Source organism: Myotis yumanensis, unplaced genomic scaffold (assembly GCF_028538775.1).
Source record: "Myotis yumanensis isolate MYYU_CA2020_CCGP unplaced genomic scaffold, mMyoYum1.0.hap1 SCAF_15, whole genome shotgun sequence".
Taxonomy (NCBI): Eukaryota; Metazoa; Chordata; class Mammalia; order Chiroptera; family Vespertilionidae; genus Myotis; species Myotis yumanensis.
The window spans coordinates 18,083,678-18,109,763 of NW_027223766.1; the positions used below are offsets into that span (position 1 = coordinate 18,083,678).

General features: G+C 35.6%; 1 protein-coding gene across 4 annotated transcripts in view; it reads right to left on the minus strand.

Moving 5' to 3' along the window:
* CUNH8orf34 (chromosome unknown C8orf34 homolog) overlaps positions 1-26,086 on the minus strand; it is a 249,830-nt gene that overhangs the window by 177,995 nt on the left and 45,749 nt on the right. For 3 of the 4 annotated variants that reach the window (XM_070391951.1, XM_070391950.1, XM_070391948.1), the window contains exons 3-6: positions 24,129-24,260; positions 18,365-18,493; positions 13,592-13,620; positions 9,382-9,554 (exon numbers count right to left, since the gene is read on the minus strand). In XM_070391951.1, the coding sequence (XP_070248052.1) occupies positions 9,382-9,554; positions 13,592-13,620; positions 18,365-18,493; positions 24,129-24,260 (463 nt within the window). The remainder of the gene's footprint in view (positions 1-9,381; positions 9,555-13,591; positions 13,621-18,364; positions 18,494-24,128; positions 24,261-26,086) is intronic. The other variant, XM_070391949.1, reaches the window with a different exon arrangement.

The following is a 26,086-nucleotide window of genomic DNA, read 5'->3' on the forward strand; positions in this document are numbered from 1 at the left end:
GAGGTCTCTGTCTAGACTTCTTTTTTTTCTTTTTTAACATGTAGATGTCCAGTTGTTCCAGCACCATTTGTAGAAAAGGCTACCTTTGCTCCATTGGATTGCTTTGGCTCCTTTGTCAAAGATTAGTTTACTATATTTCTGGGCTATCTGGCCTCTCTTTTCTGTCCCATTCTCTAATCTTTTGCCAATATACATTGTCTTGGTTACTGTGGATTTATAGTAAGTCTTAGAGTAAGATAATATCAGTTCTCCAATATTGTTCTTCTCTTTCAATAATTTGTTCACCGTTCTGGGTCTCTTACCGCTCTATACAAACTTTAGAATCAGTTAGTTGATATTCACAAAATAATCAGCTGAAATTTTGATTGGGCATATACATAAGTTTTAGTCTATTTTCTCTCTGGTGTTCATTTTGGATAAATTCTATAGATCTATCCTCATTAAAAAATTCTATTCTCTGTCATTTCCAATCTGGGTCCATTTAACAAGTTTTTATATTTTGTTTCAGTTACATAAATTTCACTTGGTTCTTCGTCAGTATTTATATTTGTTGATATTTGGTGTTCTCATTTGTTTCAAGGGAACTTATAATTGCTTGTTGAAGCATTTTTATGATTTTTTAAAAAGCAGGATTAATTAGATTTAATGGAAAGAATCCAAAATAAAGTTCAAAGCTATAAACCAGCGGTAATCAACCTGTGGGTCGCGACCCCTTTGGGGGTCGAATGACCCTTTCACAGGGGTCGCCTAAGACCATCGGAAAACACGTATATAATTACATATTGTTTTTGTGATTAATCACTATGCTTTAATTATGTTCAATTTGTAACAATGAAATTGGGGGTCACCACAACATGAGGAACTGTATTTAAGGGTCGCGGCATTAGGAAGGTTGAGAACCACTGTTGTAAACTAAGATGGCTGAGGGTTTCAGTGATGCTGACATGATCAGAGCAAATTGTGGGAGTTGCATGTTCACTGAAAAAAATCAATCGAATATTGTAATCTAATGTCTGATGTGAGAATGATGCCACTTCATCTTCTGACTCTATTCTAGGAAACACATGCATTTAAATTCTTTGCCAGATAATTCCATCATCTGATTCAACCTAATGTTGGCATTAGTTGACTATCTTTTCTCATGTAAGGTGTGGTTTTCCTGGTTCTTAGTATAATGTGATTTGCACAATTTGACTATTATTTTAAGAGTGTCTGGGGCCTACTCATATCTTTTATTTTAAAAGGCAGCCACCTGGCTTACTTTTGTAACTTGTGGTTCCAGGGACAGCTTCAGAGCTCTTGAAGTGCTATTTTAGTCTGCTTGGGCTATCTGGTGTTGCTGTGGCTCCCAATGTACCTGCTGGTATTGCCTGAGAGGACAAAAGGAGCATCTCCAGGTTGTGCATCTGGTGCCTCTAGGTAGATAAAGGGAATGTCTGGCTGTGGGGACATAAAGGATTCCCATGTCAAGCTTTGTTGTGGAGGAAAACCTCTTGTGTCTTTTTGTCGAGTAAAAGGCACTTAACTGCCCGCTGTCTTCAGTGGGGAAGAGAAATCTCAAGTCTGGCAGGAAAGGACAGTATGTCCTCTGGCCCTTTCCTGTGAGTGGGACTCTATCAATTCCCTGGCCAGTGCAACCAGGCTCTGCCAGTGAGGCCGGCAGGACTCCTGTTTGATTTGGGGGGGGGGGGGGGGGGGGAATGAACTTATCGAGGCCACCACCTCCTCGTGCTAGTTTGGGGTTGGGAAATGCCAGGCCCAGTTTGCCTTATGCTGTTGGTGGGAGAATCATACGTTGCTGGCCACTGTTGTTCCTCCAGCCATCAGATCCCTAGCCATTCTATCTTCCTCTTTACATTTTTCACAGCATAAAACTGCTTTGGCTGCCTTTTGCATTATTTCCAAGGTTTATAGTTGTACTGAAGGGGAAGGAGCTGAGAGAGTCTGTGCCATCTTTTCCAAAGCAGAGGTGGTAGATAACTTGTTAATTACAAAGAGCAAATGATATCTTCACAATGAAGAACCCTAGTGGATATGGCCTTAACCTTGCAAGTAAACAAACTCAGTATCAGCTATAATGGGGCAAACTGACATTATGAATCTCTAGATATGGGAAAAAGAAGAAGTACTCAGTACTACTACCTATGTAGAATTACTGCCAAAAATATTTAACTTGAGTTTAATGATCAGGAAACAATCAGACATGTCCAGATTTGGAAACAATTGCCTGCCATCTACAAGGATATCAATGTTATAAAATAAAACAAAAGTCGGAGACTGTTCTAGATTATAAAGACTAAAGAGACTTGAAAACTTAACTCCACACATGATCCTTCATTAGATGGTGGATAAAAAAGAAACAAACAAGCTAACTAACTAACAACAAAACACAACAATCTATAAAAGACTACTGGAAAAAAGAGAGAAAGTTGAATATAGATTTCATATTAGATAATTTTATAGTATCACTGTTAAAAGTTTTGTTATGTTAATGGCATTATAGTTGTACATGAGGATATCCTTATTCTCAGGAAATGAATGTTAAAGAATTAAAGAATTAACACATTATAATATCTATAACTTATTTTCAGGTGGTTCAGCATAAAAAAATAGGATAAATAAATTAGAATAGATTGATCTATTACCATAGGTAACGCAAAGGCAAAATGTTAATTGGTGAATATATGTGGAGGGTATGTAGATATTGATATTACTATTCTTAAATTTTCTGTCGTTTGATACTTTTCAAAGTGAAAACTTGAGGGTAAAAATAAGAGAAATTATGATGAAGGCATACTCTTGTCAACAATACTTATTTCAACTTTAACTTCCATTCTAAATTAGGTTCCCCACTTAAACAGGAACTATTGTTGTGATAAAAAAGACATATCTTTTAAAATATTTGTTTCTATTTTAGCAACTATCAGTATAAATTCAAATTCAATTAGTGAGACTCATTTGTATATTTTAATAGTAGAGATAAAACATAAAATATTCACTTGTAAATTGATGGAGGCTTATTTACCCCAATTTCTTGTCATGGCATCAGTCTTGTGAATAATTTTGCCATGTGTCTTTTAAGGTGAGAAATAATGTAAAATTTAGATATCTTCCTTGACAAACTGTATTCACTGAGAAGGCCTTTTGAATGAGAAAGGCCTGTGGATTGTAGAAGTGAAAACTGCACCATGAGAGAGGACATGGAAGGGAAGCAGGATTTAATGCAAACAGGTGATGGAGAGATGGGGAGAGATGGGTTTGGGGTGTTTCTAAGAGCACTTAGGGTTCTGGGCCCCCTCTTACCGAGATATTGAACCTAAATTTTAATAATATTGGGATTCTTAGAACTTTTCCCTGAAGAAAAGTATTAAGGACAAAGAATTTGAAAGCAAAACAGCCTAGCTCTGCAAGTTCACAACTACCCACTCTGGGAGTTAGTTCCTTATTTCTAAAATGGGAATAATAATAATGTTTTTATGAGGAAACACATAAAGCAGTCTCTAAAGTGGTAACCAATATCATTATATGTTCAAAGAACATAATGGGCAGCTTTCTTAATATTTACATTTCTTCGTGAGCATTTGTATCTCACATAGAAAGTACAGCACAGGGAATATCTATAATAATGAAAGCATAATATGCTAATTAGACTGGACATCCTTCCGGACATCCTTCCATCCATCTGGACAAATCTAGGGCTGTGAGGGAAGCCTGAGTCCCAGGTTCCTGCTGGCAGACACAGGGGGAAGGGAAGAGGGAAGCTGGTGCTGACAGGGAAGCCGATGCTGGCAGCTGGGGGCAGGAAGGCCTACTCTTGCACGAATTTCATGCATTGGGCCTCTAGTGGTCAATAATATTGGAATAACTATGTGGATACTGCAAATATCAGGGGAATCACTTTGTTAAGTATATGATTGTCTAACTACTATGTTGTACACCCGAAACTAATACAAAATAGTATTGAATGTAAACTTTAATTGAAAATAAAATTTAAATTAGAAAAACAAAAGGGAAAGGGAACCACAAGAGGCCTTAGGCTATATGAAAAAGAATAGCACTTAATATTTCAGTGTGGTGTTGATACACTCTAGGAATCTATTTTGCTTTGCTTTAAAAGGGTAACTTCTAAACCAAGATCAGATGGAAAGGGACAATTTAAAGTGGCTTTGATGTCCCTACCCTGGTGTGCCTACCTCTCCAGGTGGAGACTTCCACTTCCCTCTGGACAGCCTTCTTCCTGGTCCCACTCTTCCCCGGGACTTGACCTTGATCCATTTTGTTTCACACACAGTTTCTGAATACGGGTTAGTAAATATTCTATTTGAGCCCATACGCTCTCTTTAGTGGCAAACTGGATGATTCCTCTCTTGACTTGTCTCCTAAGCTTGTTTCAGTTCACCATCACAGCCTAGTTGTCAGAACCTAATCTGTACCTAGCACGTTACCTTCTGTTAATGCTCAATAGATATTTTTTAAATCACTTTCTCTTTTTGAACTTCATTTTCTAAAACACACTAAATAAAATGAGAATTCATTTAAGTAGATGTATATGAGAAATGAAAATCCAGGGCCATAGGAAGACTGGTCATGAAACAGAAGAAGGAAAAATATGAAGGTCGAAATGTGGAAGATGAGGAACAAATGGCAGGCTGCCGATGTGTGACTCCTATTCATCAACCAACAATGACCAAGGCCATTTCATGAAGGTGGGCACAACTGTTGTCCTCGGTCTCATTAAAATACATGGTTTGGTCATAAAGATAGTGCTGGGCTGTGAGACCCAAATGATGACTGTTTAATGAGAGTCCACCTATGAGTCTATGAGTCCATATTTTGAACATGTAAAAATGACCTCATCAATCTCCTGATATAAATTCATGACTTAATGACATATTTTTTGGCTTTACATAGAAATTTTTGAGTCATAAGGTATAATTTTGTTGTGTTTTAGATCTTTTTAAGGCTTCTGTTCTTTGGTTGATAGATTTTTTTATTAATTAACATTCTTTTTGCTTAAAATTTACATCTTAGAGTACTCCTAAATTAGTAAGTTCAATTTATATTTCTATCGTATCTACACAGTCAAAATCTGACAACATGTATTAAGGTTCTTTGTTCCATCCATTTTCTTACTTTTTATTATGGTTTACTTTCTATCATATTACTTATCACTACTTAAATTTATGGCTGATATTTTTATATTCACTTGTTTATTGCTTGTCTCTTGCTGCTAATAAAGGGTACTCTAAAGAAAGGGGAACATTTCCAGCCTTTGTTTATAGATATAGCAAAAGCAATGATGAGTTTCAATGAAAGGGAAAACTTCTTAATGGGAAGAGATTTTGGCTTTTATTTTAATAATATATATTGATAATTTGTAAGATTTTCTATCCATTTTATGGCCTATATACCATCTAATAACAATGTTCATTTAGCAAATAAAGCAAATTCACCAGATATATATTATTTATTTATATTTTTCTTGTTTTAATAAGGTGGCTCAACTTAGAGAAGCTTCATTAGGCTTTCAAGCCTTGATGAGCCTATTTACAAATTCACATTACAATTCAGCAAGTAATTTTGGAAACTCCATTACCCAGCTTTCACAAAATCTAATTAAGATGGCTTAAGATAGAATTATATAGTTTTATTAAACTTATTTTTTGTTTGTATTATTAATGTGATTTTTAATAACTCTAAATGTGCAATAAACATATATATATATTTCCCCCCTAAATGGCTAGACAAGTCATAACAATTAATGCCAATTGGTTGTATCTGACAATTGTGGAAAACTTTCAATCATTCCCCAACATATTCCCCTTTCTCTTTTGTGATCCCTCTTTCTTTTATAGCTTAGATGCTTTAATTTATTTCTTTGTCTTAATTTAGAACCACTTTGACATCTATGAAAGATGTGGCATAAAAATGCAGGAAAATGTCCATGTGCACATACAGACAACATTTTCCATGTAATTTCAAGAGATTCAAAGATCTCTTGAGTCCATCCAGTGACCATGTAGGGTTCATTGATTCTGTGTTAGTAGCTTCTGTCTTATTCTAATAGTTTCTCCATATCTCCTTCCTACGGTAATTGCCTTTGTTTGAACCAGCACCTAACCCTTCAAGTCACAGCAATGCTTATTAAATTTGTTAACTCTTTTCATACAATGCTGTATTGCAGAACCTAAGGAACAAGTTCATATAAGAAATATCATTTTTAAAAAAACTTCCAGGAGGAAGCTGTGGGTAAGTTTCTACCCATAAGACTCTTAAGGTTCACTAAGCTTTTATTTAATCCTCTCTAATCGAATGGTGAAAGTCCAGTCTATTGTGTATGTATTATTCTGAATGAAAGGGAAAGTTGGGTATGTATCAAAGATGGAGGACAGTCATAATAGACATTCAAATAAGATTTGAGCATTAAACAATAGGAAAGACCAAGTCAGGAAAAAGTACAAAAAATTAAGATGGACAATAAACAATCCTTATAAGTAGGCTTCATTTAGCACACGTCTACTGGATGCCATCTATGTGCCTCCTTCACTCATATATGACTGATGTCTATTTTCAACAAGAGCATGTGGGTCCCATTAGCGGAAAGGAAAATGGAAGGAGTCATCTTTGAAAATTAAGTCTTTTCTTTCAGGATCTAGAATATCATGTAATCTGTGAATGTTCATGACTGTTTAGGTATAGTACAATTTCATAACTATTTAAAGACAAAAGCTAACACTAAAGCTGAAAATTATAGAGTCATTTAAAAATTTCTTCTCAACCCCTTCTTATTCATCCAAATTAAATCTAATGCTATATGAGTGCCTGGTATAAATTCATAAATCCTGTTATGTATTAGAAGATGGGAGAGATACAGTTTCCCATCCATAGTTTATTGTTATTCTTTAAATCCAGTTCAGGTATGCATGCATTATATTTCAGCTGTACTGGGGCATCTGGGTAGGACTTCACCACTTTCTTCATTTCATAGGTAATATCTCAACTCATAATTTAAAGCTAGAGAAAAATAAAACTGAAAACATTTTTACACAAATATTTGAGAGAGATATTTATGGATTGAGTTTTTATGGGTAAGGGATTGAACTAGAATTGCAGGAAAGATTCCCTTTAATGGTATTCAAGAGAAAATAAGAGCTCACGTAAGCTAGAAAGAAAATAGAAACACTAACATTTGCAATAAATAGCTCCAATTACTATTATGACTAAATGAAAGCAAAATGAAAATTGACATTTCTCTATTTTATATTTAAGAACTAAAGATCTAGCAATGAATAAAGATAAAGCAATACCAGGTTTCATAAGCCTGGTATTAAAAATGAAATTACCCTCATTGACAGGTGAAATTGATCTGGCATTTTACAAAAGAAGGTAAATGGATTTTTAAAAATGGTTTTATTCTCCTTACATAGGAAACTCAAACTACTTAAATAATTTAAAAGTTATTTCTCATGGAAATGGAATCATTTTTCCTATATGCCTGAAGCACATTTTTGAGTATTCTGAATTTCCTTCCCTCCAGCCAAGTGATAAGTCAAAGTGAAAAAAGCCTGAAAGCTATTATATTGTAGAAAATACAATTTTCTCCTTGAGAAAGAATAGTTATTGCTTGCTGCTAAATTTAACATAGGATATACAAAGTTACTGTGGCTATGCGAAGTATAGGAAAAGCTCTTCTAAGGTGCTCCGCTAGTAACACTCAACGGATAGCTTTAGCTCCAGCCACATTTCAGTTTATGGGTATTTATATCCATTTTCTCAGCCTCGTGTATGCCATGCTTCATAATGCTTTTATCACTCCAACTCTCTTATAGAAGTTTTCATTTTTGTTTTGAGTTTTACTCACTGCAACTGCTATTTAAATATACTTTTTTCTAATAAATATGATCTGAACATTTCCCTTCTACCAGCCTATGAAAACGTAAGGCAAATCTCGTCACCCATTCTGAGCATCATAGGTCTGAGTGAAATGAAATAGGGACTTTCAAACTTACAAATCGTAATAGTTTCTAAACATTAAACAAAGAAAATGTATATGCAGTCATAGTTATCAACTCTAAACTTAAATGGTTTTAACCGAAGGTTTTCTTTTTTCTTTATATTCCACAATAACACTGCCTTGTATTGTCTATTATACATTTAATAGTTTTCTTACCCCTGTTGATTATGTCTCTTGTACATCAGAAGTTCTCCCTTTTAGATCCCTTTTTAAATTAAACGCATTGTTTAATACCACTGTGTAAGTTTCAGGTATACAATTCCACAATATATCATCTGTATATTGCATTGTATGCTCACCACCCACGGTCTTGTCTCCTTTGTCACCATACATTTGCCTGCCTTTACCCTCTTCATCCTCTCCTGGCCCCCTTCCTCCTCTGGTAACCACCATATTGTTGTCTGTGTCTATTTCTGTTTTATGTCCATTGGTCTTAGAGAGGTTTTTATGAACTCGACCACAAAGGAAAGGAAAGGAAAAGCAAAAATAAATGAATGGGACTAACTATATCAAACTAAAAAGATTTTGCAAAGCCAAAGAAGCCTTGAGCAAAACAAAAAGGCAACCAATTGAAAGGGAGAAGATATTTGCAAATTTACTTCCATAAGGTTCTTCAATAAAGAATTCATACAACTCAACAACAACAAAACCAACAATCCAATAATAAGAGGGGCAGAGGACATGAATCAACACTTTTCCCAAGAAGACATACAAATATATGAAAAGATGCTCAACTTCACTAGCTATACAGGAAATGCAAGTCAAAACCACAATGAGATACCAGTTCACACCTATTATAATGGCCACTGTGAATAAATCAAGAAATAACAAGTGTTGGAAAAGATATGGAGAAAAAGGAACCCTCACACACTGCTAGTGGGGATGTAAATTGGTACAGCCACTATGGCAAACAGTATGGAGGTTCATTCAACAATTAAGAACAGAGCTACCATATAACTCAGCAATCCCTCTTCTGGGTAGCTACCCGAAAATTTTAAAAACACTTATTCATAAAGATATATGTTCTTTCAATTCTCAACAGTCAGCTATTCCCTGCTCAATATTACAGAAAATCTCAACTACAGTTTATATCCTTGAAATTATTTCTCTATTTGGTGTTAGATACTAAGAGATGGTAATTTTTTTAGATGTAAAGAAAAAAATCAAAACCAAAATCTAAAAGCAATTCTAGTAGCATTCTAATTTTAAAACAGAGAAATTAATTTTTATCTTGTGTGGAGTCCAACTTAATTTTCTATATAAATTTGCTAAGACTTACTTCAACAAAATCATGCACTTGGATTTATTTTCCCTTCACCTTGTAATGATTAATAATTTTCAGAATCTTAGACACCATCTCATCTTACCTTCCTGTGGGGCTAGAGCTGCTATCTTCACTTTCCCATTGTTCATTTTTACTTCTTGGAATTGGGGGCTGTAGCATTTCGGCTGCTAGTGGGTCAGCATCATTCTCTTCTCGACCAATCCATTCTCCAATTACACGGGGTCTTAGAAAAGAAGAATTAAATGCCACTGTTTCCTGAAGAGGAAAAAAGAATGTGCTGCCTTAGCTTATTTACTCTCTACAACAGGACAAGGAAATAATTTTATCTAGAGTTTCAACTGCTTCCTCAAATCAAAATGTTCTTTTTCCTTTCTGAATTAACTTAAAATTTCAGTTCTTTCCATCTCTACTAGATGACTTACTTTATGTGATTTGTGCTCATTCCTGAAGGTCACAAAGAACTTCAGGAATGAATGTAGCGCTATGACAGCCAGAAACACTTATGTAGAACTTCTAAACTATAAAACTGTAAGATAATAAATCATCTTGTTTTACTTTGTTACAGCAGTATAGAAAACCAATATAGTGACTAAGCAGAACGAAATTTCTAGAATTCACAGTTTTTTTTTAAAGGCTTTAAAATAGTATCAGTCTTGTTTTATCATTTCATTTTAAATAGAATTACTAGTAATAAATCTTATCTTTTATAGAATTCATAAACTACTTGTAAAGATCACAGAATAAATAATTTCAATGAAATTATGATCTAACTAGAGGCCAGTATTTTATAAAGATTAAGAAGAATATTATCTTTAGTGAATCCCCAAAATGTTAATGAAAGATTAAAAGGAAGAATATATATATTTTTATTATAGTAAAGACAAGGTGTCAGCTCTACACAAATTGTAAACCTTTCTGTTTGACTGATTTTTAAAAATGTATCTTTATTGTTGAAAGTATTACAAATGTTCCCTTTTTCTGTTTGACTGCTTTTAGTACCTGCCTGAGATACACTTTTTCTTACCCAGCAAAATGCAAAACTGAGTTTTGTGGTCACCAGAGGGCACCATGGGGCAGGCTGTCCCTCTTCAAGACGGGTTCCAGGAAGGCAAAGAATGGAGGCTGTGTTTCTTTTGTATTATCTGACCCTCTTGAAAATCAGGTGTGAGTGGGAACAATTTTTTGTACTGACACAACTATATTTTTCAATAAAAGCTCATTTAGTATGACAACTGGTGGCTTCCTCAATGAAAATGAAAAATAATAAATGTGCAATAAATTCCAGCAATTTCTATAAAGTCTTTAAAATACAATATAAGTAAGAAAATTAAAATCAGCAACATGTGCAACTTATTTAAATGAAAACTCTTGCTAATACTGGAAGAGAGGAGAGAAGGGGGAAGATGTATCCTGGGGTGATCCGTGGAGACCCCAGAGCACCTACAATGTTACCCAGTGAAGGTGAAATCCATTTTCAGTTCAAAGAACAATTACTATGCTCTTTATCTCACCAAAAATGGTATAGACACTAACCCAGCTGCAAGCCAGGCCCCAGAAAAAAGGGAAGGAAAGTAGAATCACACAGCTAATTTATGGCTCCGGCATCCAGGGCTTTGCAAAATATATTAGAAGGAACAAATGAACCTAGAAATGGCAATGATTATGTCTTTGTACTTAAAATGAACCTAGAGCATATCTTCAAGAGCATGGATTATTACATTTCTGCAAACTGGAAGGAATGTCAGGGTATAAGGAGATCAGTTTGGGCAAAGACAATGATGGCTTTGCAGAGAAAGACTAGAAAAACAGGACAAAGCCAGATACCCCGTATGCCACTTACTCCATGAGCTACGGTACACAGTCATGATCTAGTTTTGCATGGAGTTAATACAGATAGAAATTAAAGTAATTCTATTATTAGATGACTTGTTAAAGGGAAATCATATTTAATAATATATTCACCAATTTTATTTATTTATCATATATGTACTTCTATTAAAACTTAAAAGAGATATTCCTATTTGGAATAGAAAAAAATGCTAACTATTGTTTTTATATAAATAATGTAATCGTTACATTATAGTTTATTATTTTAAAATGGAATGACTGTATGATCCCATTTTTGTACAATAATTTCTACCATTTTCTAGCTATAAATCTAACATGAGGCCAAATTAAATACGTTTTCTGTTTAGAGAGATATTTGTACCAATGTTCACCAAATATTGACGGCTAGTTCTAAGTGCTTCTCCCTTTTCCAACTACATACCTCATGACAAAAATTTTTCTTCAGCCAAAGCCACATATCACAACAGATTGAATGCAGAAGTGGATATGAAAATTCAGCAGTTTCTAATTAAGCCAGGCATTAAAGAGGTTTCTTTTAAACTGTAAATAATGTAACTTTCTCATAAGTTCCTTATTTTGGAAAACAAAGTACTTTTTCATAAAAACATTTTTTAAAATATATTTTATTGATTTTTTTACAGAGAGGAAGGAAGAGGGATAGAGAGTTAGAAACATCGATGAGAGAGAAACATCGATCAGCCGCCTCCTGCACACCCCCTACTGGGGATGTGCCCGCAACCAAGGTACATGCCCTTGACCGGAATCGAACCTGGGACCCTTCAGTCCTCAGGCCGCAGGCCGAGGCTCTATCCACTGAGCCAAACTGGATAAGGCAAAAATATATTTTTTTTAATGTAATGGTTCTGTCACTGCTATTTTTTTAAATAAATGCATGTAAACTTTTTTATCAGTTTTAATTTCTAACATGGTAAAATATTAATAGGTATAATCTACACCAGGGGTGGGCAAACTTTTTGACTCGAGGACCACAATGGGTTCTTAAACTGGACCGGAGGGCCGGAACAAAAGCACGGATGGAGTGTTTGTGTGAACTAATATAAATTCAAAGTAAACATCATTACATAAAAGGGTACGGTCTTTTTTTTTTTTTAGTTTTATTCATTTCAAACGGGCCGTAGTTTGCCCATGGCTGATCTACACAATGCAAAGTTTTTTTGGATCCTGAGACCAAAAAAATAAGAACGTCTAGCCCAATGACTGACTCCTAAATGTATAACACTAAATCAAAACTTTCTTATGAGCAGCAACTCATATAAACAATATTTAACAGACAACTCAAAATAAACATTACAAAAGCGAACTCTTTGTTGTTGTTGTTGCTAATCCTCACCTGAGGATATATTTCCATTATTTTTAAAGAGAGTAGAAGGGAGGGGGAGAAACACAGAGACAAAAACATCGATGTGAGAGAGACACATCGACTGGTTGCCTCCCACATGAGCCCTGACAGGGACGGGAATCCAGCTGGCAACCCAGGTACATGCCCTTGACTGGAATCAAACCCAGGACTGTTCAGTCCATGGGCCGATGCTCTATCCACTGAGCAAACTGACTAGGGCTAGGACAGAGAACTGTTGATGCTATCCCCACCTGTCAAATTTGCTCTATCCCCAGTTTTTCTAATTTTGGTAAATGGCACCACAGTTCATTTAATTTCTCATCCTCCAAACATAAGAATCATCACTGACTGATCTCTTCTACTAGTCCTCAGATCCAACCCATAGCAAGCTCCAAAGATACTACTGCTAAAATATATTCCTAATCATATCACTTCCCACCACCTTCACAACTATCACTAGTGCAAGGCATCATCATATCCTCTTGGCATCTTAAAATTACTTTTAAAAAATACTTAGTAAGCCCTAGCTGGTTTGGCTCAGTGGATAGAGCGTCAGCCTGCAGACTGAAAGGTTCCTGGTTCAATTCCAGTCAAGGGCAAATGCCTGGGTTGCGGGCTCGATCCCCAGTAGGGGGCATGCAGGAGGCAGCCGATCAATGACTCTCATCATTGATGTTTCTCTCTCTCTCTCCCTCTCCCTTCCTTTCTGTAATCAATAAAAATATATTTTGAAAATTACTTAGTAAGGTTTACAAAGAGCAGCTATAGTAAATAACAAGTTTCTTCCAATCCATCATCATCAATACAAGCAAAATCCAAATAGTTTACATAATATTATTAGTTTTCATTTTTTAATATAGTTGTTAATGATTACAGTGGTTCAGTTTTCTCTAGCCAAATTTGAAAATCCTTAACTCAAAAGAATAGGTGATATTACATATTTCATTTAATAACTTTCATTTAAAAATCTAAGCATATAACTTTAAATATTAGCAACATAAATTATATTTGAACATTTTATGTTTCAGTGGATTAAAACCTAAATTCTATATGTTCTTTTCATTAGATGTATAGTTCAACTTACCTTATCGAGTTCATCTGAAATTGCAATACCTGGGATTCAAAAGAGATTTATAAAAATGTTTTAGAAGCAATCTTTAATAACCTAATGTCAAAGACAAAAGTTCTATTTGTAAAACGAGTGTATTTTCCATTCTATTTTTTCTTTTTATTAGTGCTTCAAAATAGTGTGATACAACCTTTCTACTCATGAAAACAAATTAGGAATTCACGTCAACTATGACAGCATGAACTGCTGAAAAATGCAAATGATGCAACCAAAACAAGACAAGTCCCACACTGGTTTTTAGATGCAGAGCTAATGTGCATATAATTGTAGGGATGTAGTCTTTATGTTGTAATGACAATCAAGTATAACTTAGCTCGTTACAATTTTGTTCCTGCTTATGAATTGATTTAGACTCCTTGAGTGATAAAATATTAAGGCAGCATGGTGGTTGGAGATCATTTATTTTAATTCCCTTTTTTACAGATGAGGACACAAACTAGAGAGCTCTAGGAATTTGTCCCAGTCTCTTAGATTGACAGCTTCTTAAGCCAATGGATAAATGATTCTTCCTCACAATTACCCTTCTTACCATTTCTCACTGTACATCTTGTTTCTGTCTTTACCATTCCTCCAAAATTGTTTTAAATCGGCAATGTAAAGAGCTTAGTCCTTAATTTATCTGTCATCAACGCTCTGTCATTAAACTCTGTTAACTCCCTCTCTTTTCTAATCTCCTGATTTGTCTCCCCCACAGGAATCCTGTTCTTTGGAGTACTTTCCTGAAATGCCCAGGGTTCTTTGCTGAGCTGTCTTTCTTTTCAGTTGATATTCTTTCCTGGGCTATCTAACCCATACCGCTGACATTGTTATTTCTCTATATGGTGATGACAAACAAGTCTTTATCTACAGCACAGACTTTCTTCCTGAGCTAGTTGTTGAATTCCTAAGTGCATTTCAGTCTCAAAGTGTCAGGCTAATGACATCACCTGCATATCATTTCCCCCTGTTTGTGAATGATGCTGTGCCTAGAGCTGAACATAGGCCCTGGGGCCAGGCACTGGAGCTGGTGTGGCCATGTGGGGGGTATTTTACCCATTCCTAGAGCCTCTCCCACTCCAATAACCTAATATATCAATTACAAACAAAACAGAAAAATATTGCCCTACTATATCTCAAGAAATGGCACCATTCTTTCCCTTGTAGATAAAACTAGAAACACAGGTGTATCTGAGACTCATTCATCATAGCAAGATTCCATATAATTCTTTTTTTGGTAAAAGTTATTGGTAACTAGGAATTGTATGTGTTACTGCACTAAAGAAATGTCTAGCTACCACTTTGGGAATTTGGGGTGACCTAAGCTTAACAATTATTCAAGGACATGCTGTATTAATTAGCTCCTTCAAACAATTCAAGAAAGGCTTCAGGAAGGAGTAGCATTGCAGCTGGCCAGTATCTGCATTGAGTGTGTGTGGTGGAGGACTCTGAGACATAATGGATTGGCAGTGGGGAGGATATGTAAGACCAATGAGAGATCCCAAAGCTTTCTGAACAATTATAAATATTTATAAAGGCCTAGCATAAGTACCCATTTATGAATATTCGGGTTTAAATCCTAATATATAAAAAAGCCAGGAGCCATCATGACCAAAACAACCAGACAGACAAACGAACAGTAGTCTGCATGGGGCAACCAGGCTGGCAGGGGGTTAGTGAGGGATGAACAAATGACTGAACAGCAGGCTGCGTGGGATGACCAGGCCGGCAGGGGGGCAGTTGGGAGCAACCAGGCTGGCAAGGGGGGGAAGTTAGGGGTGACCAGGCTGACAGGGAGGGCAGTAAGGGGTGACCAGGCTGGCGGGGGGGGGGGGGGGAGTTGGGGGCGATCAAGCCGGCAGGCCGAGGCAGTTAGGGGTGATCAGGCTGGTAGGGAGTGCAGTTAGGGGTGATCAGGCAGGCAGAGCAGTTAGCGGTGATCAGGCTGGCAAGGGGGGCAGTTATGGGCGATCAGGCAGGCAGGCAGGTGAGCAGTTAGGAACCAGTGGTCGCGGATTGCGAGCGGAATGTCCGACTTCCAGTTTAGGCCTGATCCCAGGCAGTTGGGGGCCTAAACAGGCAGTTGGACAGCCCCGGAGGGGTCCAGGATTGGAGAGGGTGCAGGCTGGGCTGAGGGACTCCCCGCCCCATGCACGAATTTCATGCACCGGGTCTCTAGTATATATATATATATATAATATTTTAAATGGTCACTTGGAATAACTCAGATTTCACGATAATGTATAGAATACCAAATGGTTTATGTCACAGTGTACAATATATTTAAAATAATTATTCCAGTTTACAAAAACCAAGTAAATATTCAAGTACTAATAATTACATTTAATACAACAAAAATGTTCCTTTCCAATATGAATTCAATATTAAAACTGAATATATTGTGTAAAACTAAATATTTAAAAGACAATCTACTTTAAAAAGAGGGAGAGAGTAGATACATAAAACAAAATTCTCTTTCTCATCCAAAGCCATAAAACTTAGATACCTGGAATTATAGAACCCATGATTTCATTGTCTGAGATTTTTTAAACACACTTGATTTTTTAAAAAACTTTTTGCATTAATGACCTTGGTCCTGCAAAAAGAGTTTTCTCATTAAATTTTTGGAAAGCTATCAGCTGATCTTTAAATTTCTTTCACACCTCAGTTCATAAAGCCATTATTCATAAATATAATAATAATTCACCTATCTAGACTGTAGCCAAGAACTAGCAAGTAAGTCAAAAGATCTTTGAATAGTCAAAATCTATTTGTCATACAGAACTTGCCCATCACTTATGACCTAGCTCCTTGGATCCTCTATCCACTGTCCATCACTCTCAACTTTCAGATGCTGTTTTGCAGAGCCAAGAAATGTTGCCAATGAAAAACTGAGATGAAGGGAAAGGTTGCTATGAAGATATATTAACATACTAAGAAGTAATAGGTCCCACAATAAAATTCAAACTAGATAAATTGGAAACTTGCCTTGGGGAAAAAATTATCCTTCTAACTGTTCCAAGTGTTTGGTCAAACATATTTTATTGAGATACCTATTATTATACTTTTTAACACATATATTTTGATGATTTTGCCTAGTAAATTATCTAAATAAGTATCTATTCTATTGCATACAGTTCTTTCTGCTCCCTATTGACAATGTCAAATTACTGAGGGTATTTTTCATTTATTTGTAATTTCACTTTTAATCAAAGTTTAAACTAACTAAAACAGTTGAAAGAATTTTAAAGAAACGCTTCCTTCCGGAAGCATGAAGCTCCAATGGGAACCATTTACAATGAGTAGCCAGGATATTTCTCCGAGTGCCTCGCACAACATTCACAGCTATTCATTAACTCTTAAAAGCCATCATATTTTAAGATGATATTGTTAAAGTATGTAGGAATGCAGGAGCAGCAGTGAACTGAAAATATCCAAGAGAAAATGTAGTGAGTGGGTTGCTACAATATGCTGTAAGGGAGAAAGGCTCACTGCACCACTGGCTCACTCCACAAGCTATTCCCTGAGTGAGAGAGTATTGTATTGTATGAAGCCACATGATTTTGGCCATGAAACTCCCCTAACATACGGTTATGGCAAGCTAGCCAGACACAGCTTAGTAAAGGCAGGAATTGCACCTGTTTCCCTGACATGGGGCAGGAACGAAATGGGCCATGTTAAATGGATAAACCAATGATCTGGGCACTGTCATTGTGATTGTGAACTAGGAACTAGAGAAGAGAATCAGACCCAAAATGTGTTTTTGAGGCAAAATGAGCAAGATTTGGTAAGAATTAACTTTTGAATAGTTAAGGGGGAGAGAGAAGCGTGTAGAGGGGCTCCAGTTTAGGTGAACTGGTAAGCGACGGTGCTACCATCTGAGACAGAGCACACAGAAAAACGGTCACATTTGAAGAGGGAGGTAGGATCTACTCTGATAGATAGAATCTAGCATGACAATGAGCTAAATTCAAGTGGAGATATGTTAGGCATTTTGTTTCAAAAGCACATACAGACTAATGTCACCAATAGGTTCTGCAACTTTAAGCAAAATGACATACAATAAAACCAACTTACCATAGGCTAATTGATATAAACAAACATTTCTATAGCATCTCATCAAGATTTGTATATATTAATATAAGCCTCTGACATATTAATATAAGGTTCTTTTCATGAATATAGTATAGCAATAAACTGAAAACTCACTTTATCATTATTTGATCCAAAAGTAAGTCATAGGTGGCAGAACAAAACCTCTAACCTAGGCACTTGGATTATAAATCATTGCTTTTACACAATGCACATCACATAGCACTATGCTAGGCTCTGAAAGGATTCTAAGAAAAATCTGGCCCCATTACCATCCTTAAATCTAGAGACATTAAAAACCCATGAAAGCAATAGGAATATGTGTTCATTAAGAAGACACAAAACAAAGAGGTTCAAAAGAGAAGAATGAATAAGATACCATTAGGTGTACACTTGACCTTGATAACAGAGAGACTGTAGAGAGAGGTGGTGAAATAACCAAGGGGGTCTATAGATCCTCCTACTCTGTATAACCAGTCTTCCCATGAGGCTGTGTAACATGCAAAATCAATCTCAGTTCCAATCCAGGCCCTCAGAACTCCTCAACCTCTCACAGAATTTTAATGAGGATGTTGGAAATGGGTTACCAGCAATATTAATGAGTGCTTCTACTTTAATATTGGTTAGGAATTTCAATTAGGATTAAATAACTGAACTTACTTCGAGAGAGCTTCTCAAGGGCTTTTCCCAGCTTCTTGCTCTCTTGAAGGATGTGGTTCAATTCATCAAAATCACGGCTTTCTGGTTTAGTTCGCCAGTTCCACTTAGGATGATCTACTGACCTTGACACTATGTTTAAAAAAAATGATTACTTCATAAGCATGCTGCATAGTAATAAAAACTTACTATTCGTCATTATGTGAAAGACTGTATAAGATCATATACAGAATAAAAATGTTTGTCTTGGAAATGGTTTTCTTGTGAGCAAGCAGTGGGAAGTTATAAAGCTGGGTTTTAAGAAATGTTTTAAATGAACAAGTAAAGGGAAGTGTGATGCTATTTATAGAAAAAAAGAAAAATCAGGTACTGATTTAAAACTAATAATTTCTAGAATTTAAGGAAAACATAAAAGTAAAGTAGATTTTGTTTGTTTTAGCAGCTTAAAAATAATCACTAACTTCTTTATCATCAATTAGTAACTATTTCTAAGACATTCTTGCTGTCTTCTAGTAAAACAGAGATGACTGTAATTACCTTCATTTCCCTTCAAATTCCAAATTCCCACTAAAATTGTTAGAGTAAAGGAATTTTTATTTTTATTTTGGACAAAGAATTAGTTAAGCAAGGAGAGAAGCCACTATTAATATGATGGTAAGAAATAGCATCATAGTTTATTGGAAGATGCAAAATGAATTGATGAGTAGTAAACAAATTTAGCAAACTAGAGAATACTGAAACCTAGTCCCTGAAGAGAGAGATGCCCCCCAAAAGGGATCATTTGAGACCATTTAAGCATTAAAGTATCAAACAGGACCAATGACAAAGTAATAAGAATACAAAAACTTTCTTCTTCAGACTGGAAGAATTCATTGAATATCACTAAATTTTACAACAATAGAAATAAAGAAAAGGTCTTAACAGCTTTCAGAGACAAAAATAGCAAATCATATCGTCATCAAACTTCTCAACACCAACAGTTCTCCTCAGAAGATGGGAGAGAAAGTCTTTCAAAATTTCAACTAAAGAGTACTTCCAACTTAGACTTTTCTACCTAACTCAAGGATCAATTAAGATACTTGTAAAGACTCAAAATTTATCTTGCAAGCATTTTTTTTTTTCCAGAAAGCTCCTAATGGAGGTGCTCCACCAAAATACAAAATGGAAAGACTTGGGACTCAGGCAATAGGTGATCCTCCAGAAGAAAAAGGAAAAGGGTGACAGTGAAGAACAATCCTGGGAGACAGCTGAAAAAGCAGCTAGAGACCCAGAAGCCAAGACTGGAGCAATAGGACAGAGAGCTACAGGTGAAATGGATGTAACACTTTTCAAAAGAAATAAAATATAAAATAAGACCAAAATTAGGATCACTTGATGTATTTGATCATATTGAGAGTGTTTAATAGTTTAACACAGGATTTGGTGAAGTATTAGTGATGGATATATAGAAAACAAACAGAAAAAAGTCAATTATTAATTCTAATTAAAAGTCAGCTAATAAATTAATAGTTGGACATCTCATGGCTATACTGTGAAAAACACAAATTAATGTAGTCTTACTAATACCAAAGCAGAGTATATATTCAACCAACATTTGAAATATCTGCATGACTGTAGGGGGATGCTGAGATGGGACCAGAGTATAAAGCACAAAGTCTTAGAAGGAGGTCAAAAGATGATGCCTCAAATGTGAAAAGTAAAAAAGAACATGTAAGTACCTTGTATGTTTTGATATTTAGACCTGTGTACCAAAAGCAACATCTAGGAGAGTTAAAAGTGGTTCCACATTAGAACAGAGGAGTAGTAGTAGTACCTACTACTTTACTTTTTAAACCACATATATTTTTGTTTCAATAAAAATAAATAATTTTTTTTAAATATATTTTATTGATTTTTTTACAGAGAGGAAGAGAAGGGGATAGAGAGTTAGAAACATGGATGAGAGAGAAACATCCATCAGCCAATTCCTACACAACCACCACTGGAGATGTGCTCCCAACCAAGGTACATGCCCCTGACCGGAATCGAACCTGGGACCTTTTAGTCCACAGGCCGACGCTCTATCCACTGAGCCAAACCGGTTACGGCTAAAATAAATTTTATATATTTATATGGTAAGGCTATAGGAAAGAAAGGCTGTTGAAATATCTTTTCTGCTACCTATTTGAAAGGTAATCTGGCAATATCGATTATAATAAAAGTATAATGACCCTCTGGCCCAGCAATCTTATGTTTGGTTAATTATAATAAATAAAAATGTCTATGCTTATATATAAATTACAAGATTGTTTATTTTATCAGGAAGTGAAAGATATAAATTTGTTTATTCAGCAGTTTGTGGTGGAAAAATTCTGGAAATCATTTAATGTCCTTCAACATGGGAATAAATAAATTAAGGTACATTCACACTATGATACAGTCTGCACTTATTAAAAAGTTTATCTTAGATCCCAGTCTATTAGCATGGAGATATGTCCACAATGCATTTTAAAATAATAAAATCAAGTTATTTAATGTTTACAGTTTAAAGCTAGTTTTAGGAAGCAAGTCAACCCATATATATTTTGTGTTAGTTTATACAAAGAAAAGGATGTATTCTTTATACCTATGTTTCTCTACATATATATTGCTTATTACTATGACAGCAGTCTCTTTAACATTTCTTGCAATGCTGGTTTGGTGGTAATAGCCATTTTCTTTTGTCTGGGAAGGCCTTTATTAAAAAAAGAAAAGGATGTAAAAAATGCAACCTATTTCAAAGGCTATGAAAAGATACAAACTATTTCTGAGAAAGTAGAATTTGAGTGGACTGAAGAAAGAAAAACTATCTACATTTCTGTATTTTTTAATTGTCAAAATAAGCAAATATTACTTCTGTAATTTAAATAAATCTAAAATATAAAAAATAGAATGCAAGTGCTTCCTCTGTCTGTTTTTATTTAAGGGATTCTGGGATAGAGATATCAGCTAACATCAACACACTGGCGATCAAACATTGGAGAGTGGACAGAGGGAGTGTGATATTCTAGAAAAGACTTCTAGGCACACTGCTATTACCCCAGGGGACCTCTGGGAACAAGCCCAGGCATAGGGGAGAGAAACTCAAAAAGGAAGCAGATAAAACTATATTTGTACCATATCCTTCAAAGGATTGTTTGGCTGGTTTGGCTCATTGGCTGGAGCCTTGGCCTGTGGACTGAAGGGTCCCGGGTTCGGTTCCAGTTTGGGGCACATACAGGGGTTGCGGGCTTGACACTGGTTGGGGGCGTGCAGGAGGTGGCCGGTCGGTGATTCTTTCTCATCATTGATGGTTCTATCTCTCTCTCTCTCCCTCTCTCTCTCCCTTCCTCTCTGAAATCAATAAAATATATATTTTTTTAAACTTATATATAAAAAAAAGATTGTTTGGCACTTGTTAACCTTCATTGAACAATTTCTCTAATCTATATCACTGCATTATCTAATTTTCCTGCAAATTAACTTATGCTATCAAGAGTTCTCTCTCCTTTTAAATTACAAAATAAGAGATTAGTGTTTGTTTGTTTTTAAAATCAGTCCCAATTAATATTCCCGAATAACCACCAGACATGGCCAGCTCCCAAAGCATCCCAGCCTTCACAGACCTACCAACTGACTGCACTGACATGGCAAGACCAGAAGAAGCAGCACCCAATCAATCCACTGAATCATGAGGAATTATAAATTGTTGTTTTTTAAGCCATTGAGTTTTAGGGAGGATATATGAAGCAACAGAGAACTGATACAATACTCAAGGACTTTCCTCAGCAACTTTCATGCACATATATCCAATTTATCAAGGAAGCCAAATCTAGGACAACCCAGGCCACAGCATGATGATGGTCAAATCAACTACTCTGGAGATTTCAAAAGATGTTTTGATAAATAATGGAAGGACACAGCCTCCAGAGGAGGGCATCCCTTAAAGGTTTCTGATGGATTAAAAACCTTACTTAGTTATATTTAATTATCTTAAAACTGAGAACTACAATTTAAATACATTTTAACGAATATTCTCGGGAGAAATGGAAAACAGTAGAACAGAATCAATAACATAAGATGACACATGTGCGGTGATAGATCCTAAGAGAGGGCACGTCTATGGCTTCACTGAGGCAAAGCTCACCCCCAATGCAGGAGTCCATCCATAGTACCCTGCAGATGCATCCTCCATTGGCCCATAGGAGCTCGCTACTTCATACAGCAGCCTACTGTATACTGTATACTGTATACAGGGCTAATTTTGAGCAATTCTTTATTACACTAATCAAATTCTGACTCACTGTGACCTCCACCAGAAGTTCCTATCTATGGGTTAAAATGTACTGTTTCCTCCAAATGACTTTACCAATAAAACTGCTAATATTTGATAATAATATTTTTATGTCTAGGATGATAAAGGATATAGTTATTTCTTTTTTAATCTAGCCTGATAATCTTTGCTTTTTAATTGAGATGTTCAGTACCTTTATACTTATTGTAATTATTGACACGTTTTCACTTAAACCTAACATCTTGGTATTTGGTTTCTATCTTTCCAATCTTTTATTTCTCTGTTCCTCTTTTCCTGCCTTTGTTTAGGGAGGATAAATTATATTTTTCTTTTCGCATTCCATTTTAACTCCTCTACTGACTTTTTATTTATGCCATTTTATGCTTTGTAGTGTTTCTTTACACATTACAATATGCATCTTAAACCTGTCCCAGTGTAAGTTCAAAACATATTCTGTTACTTCAGGAACAATTTAATATACTATATTTTGACTACATTTTTCCAATTAATAATTCTGACCCTGTATTTTTGTTGTCATATATGTAATCTCTACATAGACTATAAAAGCTCACTTTGTTATTAATTTGGCTTTAAAAAGGTAATGGTTGGGTGGAACCAGAACTTGGGAGTAGGGCACCTGAACAGAAAGAGATACCATCCATCAGATGCCAGATCACCAGCAACAGTCTGTGATTCAGCAGCATCCTGTTAGGAGCACAGACTCTTCAGAATGAGCAGCCTTTTAGCATTCTTCCCTAAAGTTGATGGGACCCAGTACTGACCCTTTAAAATTAGTAAGCCTCTAGACTTATCATTGTGGGGTGGGGTGGGGGTGGGAGGGCAAAGAAGAAGAAAATGAGGGAGGGAGGAAAAGAGAGAGAGAGAATGAAACAGAAGTAAATATAGGGGCTTTAGTAATAAATAATATGTAGGACTTCAGGGAAATAATAGATGAAGGACTTCATAACATTTTATTAAATGTTTTGAATACAAATCTCATTTGCTCTTCCTCTAATAGATTTAATTTGCTTTTATGTACTTTTTTAAAATGTAGGGTGGGTGTTGCTTTGAATGTAATACAATGATGCAACTGGCCACGAGAGGCAAGGGACCCATTCTAGGCAAAATACATCCTTAAAAGAGTATGCTCCAAAAGCATACTCCATTTGCATACTCCAAAAGCATAAATCTATTTCACATGGAGGGGCTGGGTGAAGGGGGGCAAAGCGGGGAGGAAATAGGGACAGCTGTAATACCGTCAACAATAAGAAATACATTAAAAAAAGAATATGAATAAGTTACTAAACAGAAATAAAGCTCAATGTTAATGCTGAAATAAATACAAAATGCATTATGATTAATAGCCAGAAATATCAGATAAAACATTTGGCTTCAATTCTTACCTTTTCTTCATTTTGTTAATAACACAGACTTACATATACATTAAGTAATTTTTTGAGTAACAAACTTCCTTACATGATTTGGATTCGGGTGACGGTGGAGAAATATTAGAGACAGCAAGGTCACTTTTTGACTTCTTGGGCTTCTTTGCATTTAATTGCCAAGGCTTATCATAGCTTCTCAAATCCCTCCTTGTTCCTTTATGTTCTGTTCAAACAAATAAACAAATATATATGTAAATACATGCTCTCTAATGTGATTTCAAGATTCATAAAAAACTAAATTCATGAAGTTATTAGGTATACTCAGCAAAATCTACAGGTCACCTTATATAAAAAATAATGCAAATAGTCCAGCTGGTGTGGCTCAGTGGTTGAGTGTCAACTTGTGAACCAGGAAGGTCACGGTTCGATTCCTGGTCAGGGCACATGCCCAGGTTGCAGGCTTGATCCTAAGTGGAAGCCGTGCAGGAGGCAGCCAATCAATGATTCTCATCATTGATGTTTCTATCTCTTTCTCCCTCTCCCTCTCTGAAATCAATGAAAATACAAAAAAAAAAATAATAAAGTAAAATAAAAAATGATGCAAATATCCAAAAGCATTTCTTGCTTAATTTCCCCTGTACATTTTAGTTATCAATTTGATATGAATCAGTGTGTATAGTAATATGACTAAGGTCAGTTTAAATTGTGAAATTATTTGAAAGGCATGGGTTACCATTACTTAAAATAACATTCTTTAAATGCTGCCATGGAAGAAAACATTGTATTCTGTGGAAAATAAAACAACTAAATATTTACTGATGTTAGTTTATCCATTATTTACTATGACACAGAAAACTGACATTCACCTAAGTTTCTTCCTCAGCATCACTTATTTTCCCACTTGTTTCTTCAAAAAAGATTAATTCAACCAACTTTGCTAGTTATAGTTCCCCTTCAAAGGTGGTCAATGTCATACCAATTCCCAAGATCTTTTCAAGAGTTCATCCCTCTTGACTTCTCCACCAAGCATTTCATCTATTTAGACAGACTTATCTTTGCAGAATGTTTTCTTCTATTCTCAGAGCATTACCAACTTCTCAACCCATTAACCTGACTACTCCTTCTCTGTCTCATTCATTGCTTCCTCATCCTCTTTCATCCAGGTGGCATTCTTTAGAGTTTCCCTCTGTCTTCTTATTTACATTTAGAAGTTTTCACCCCAGCTTAATGAACAAGTCGTACATCTTTCTCTGGCCACCCACCTATAAGCACTAAATAAACAGCATGTGGATTTCTCAAATATTCATGCTAAGGTTGTACTTAACTAGGTGTTACTCAATTTTTCTACCTCCAACATCCCATTAAATACCAAAAGAGGTATAAATATTCTAAAACACTAGGAACTGAAATATTGGCCTGTGGTCTGCCAGAGCCCAGGTGGTATTTCTATGGGTAGGATTAAGACAAAAGATAGGCAAATCAGAAAGATGTTGGAGGGTTTCAAGACATCCACAACGCTTGCCCCTGTCTCACAGTTATCTCCTTATGTTGTTTCATAATCTCTCAGAATTTTTCTTTCCACATGCATCCTAGCACCATAATTTATTCTAATGTAATATGGTAAAGGAATAAAGAATCCTGTTTGTAAAATATAGCTGCTCATGATACAAAGGAAAGCAAAAAGGAACCAGAGAGAAAAGATACATTGGATTTTGTGGTCTTTTAAATTCTCCACAACTGGCAAGGAAAAACAAGTCCACATTAATTTAAATAACCCAGTAATAATATTGTTCTTATTTAGTTGTTTGAAAAGAGATGAGACATACAGTCACTCGTCAGTTTAGCTGAGACCCACAGGATTATACTAATACTGGAAATTTTAGCAGTGGCTATGATTGCTTTCACCGGTCTCTCTAAAATTCTCTAGAAGGAGTCAAAAAATTCCAAGCTATACAGTGAGGGGACAAATTAGAGTTCACGTGATTGACAAGCCTAAAAATAGAACATTCATCCTTTAAATTTGAACATGATTTTAAGAAAAACATTCAA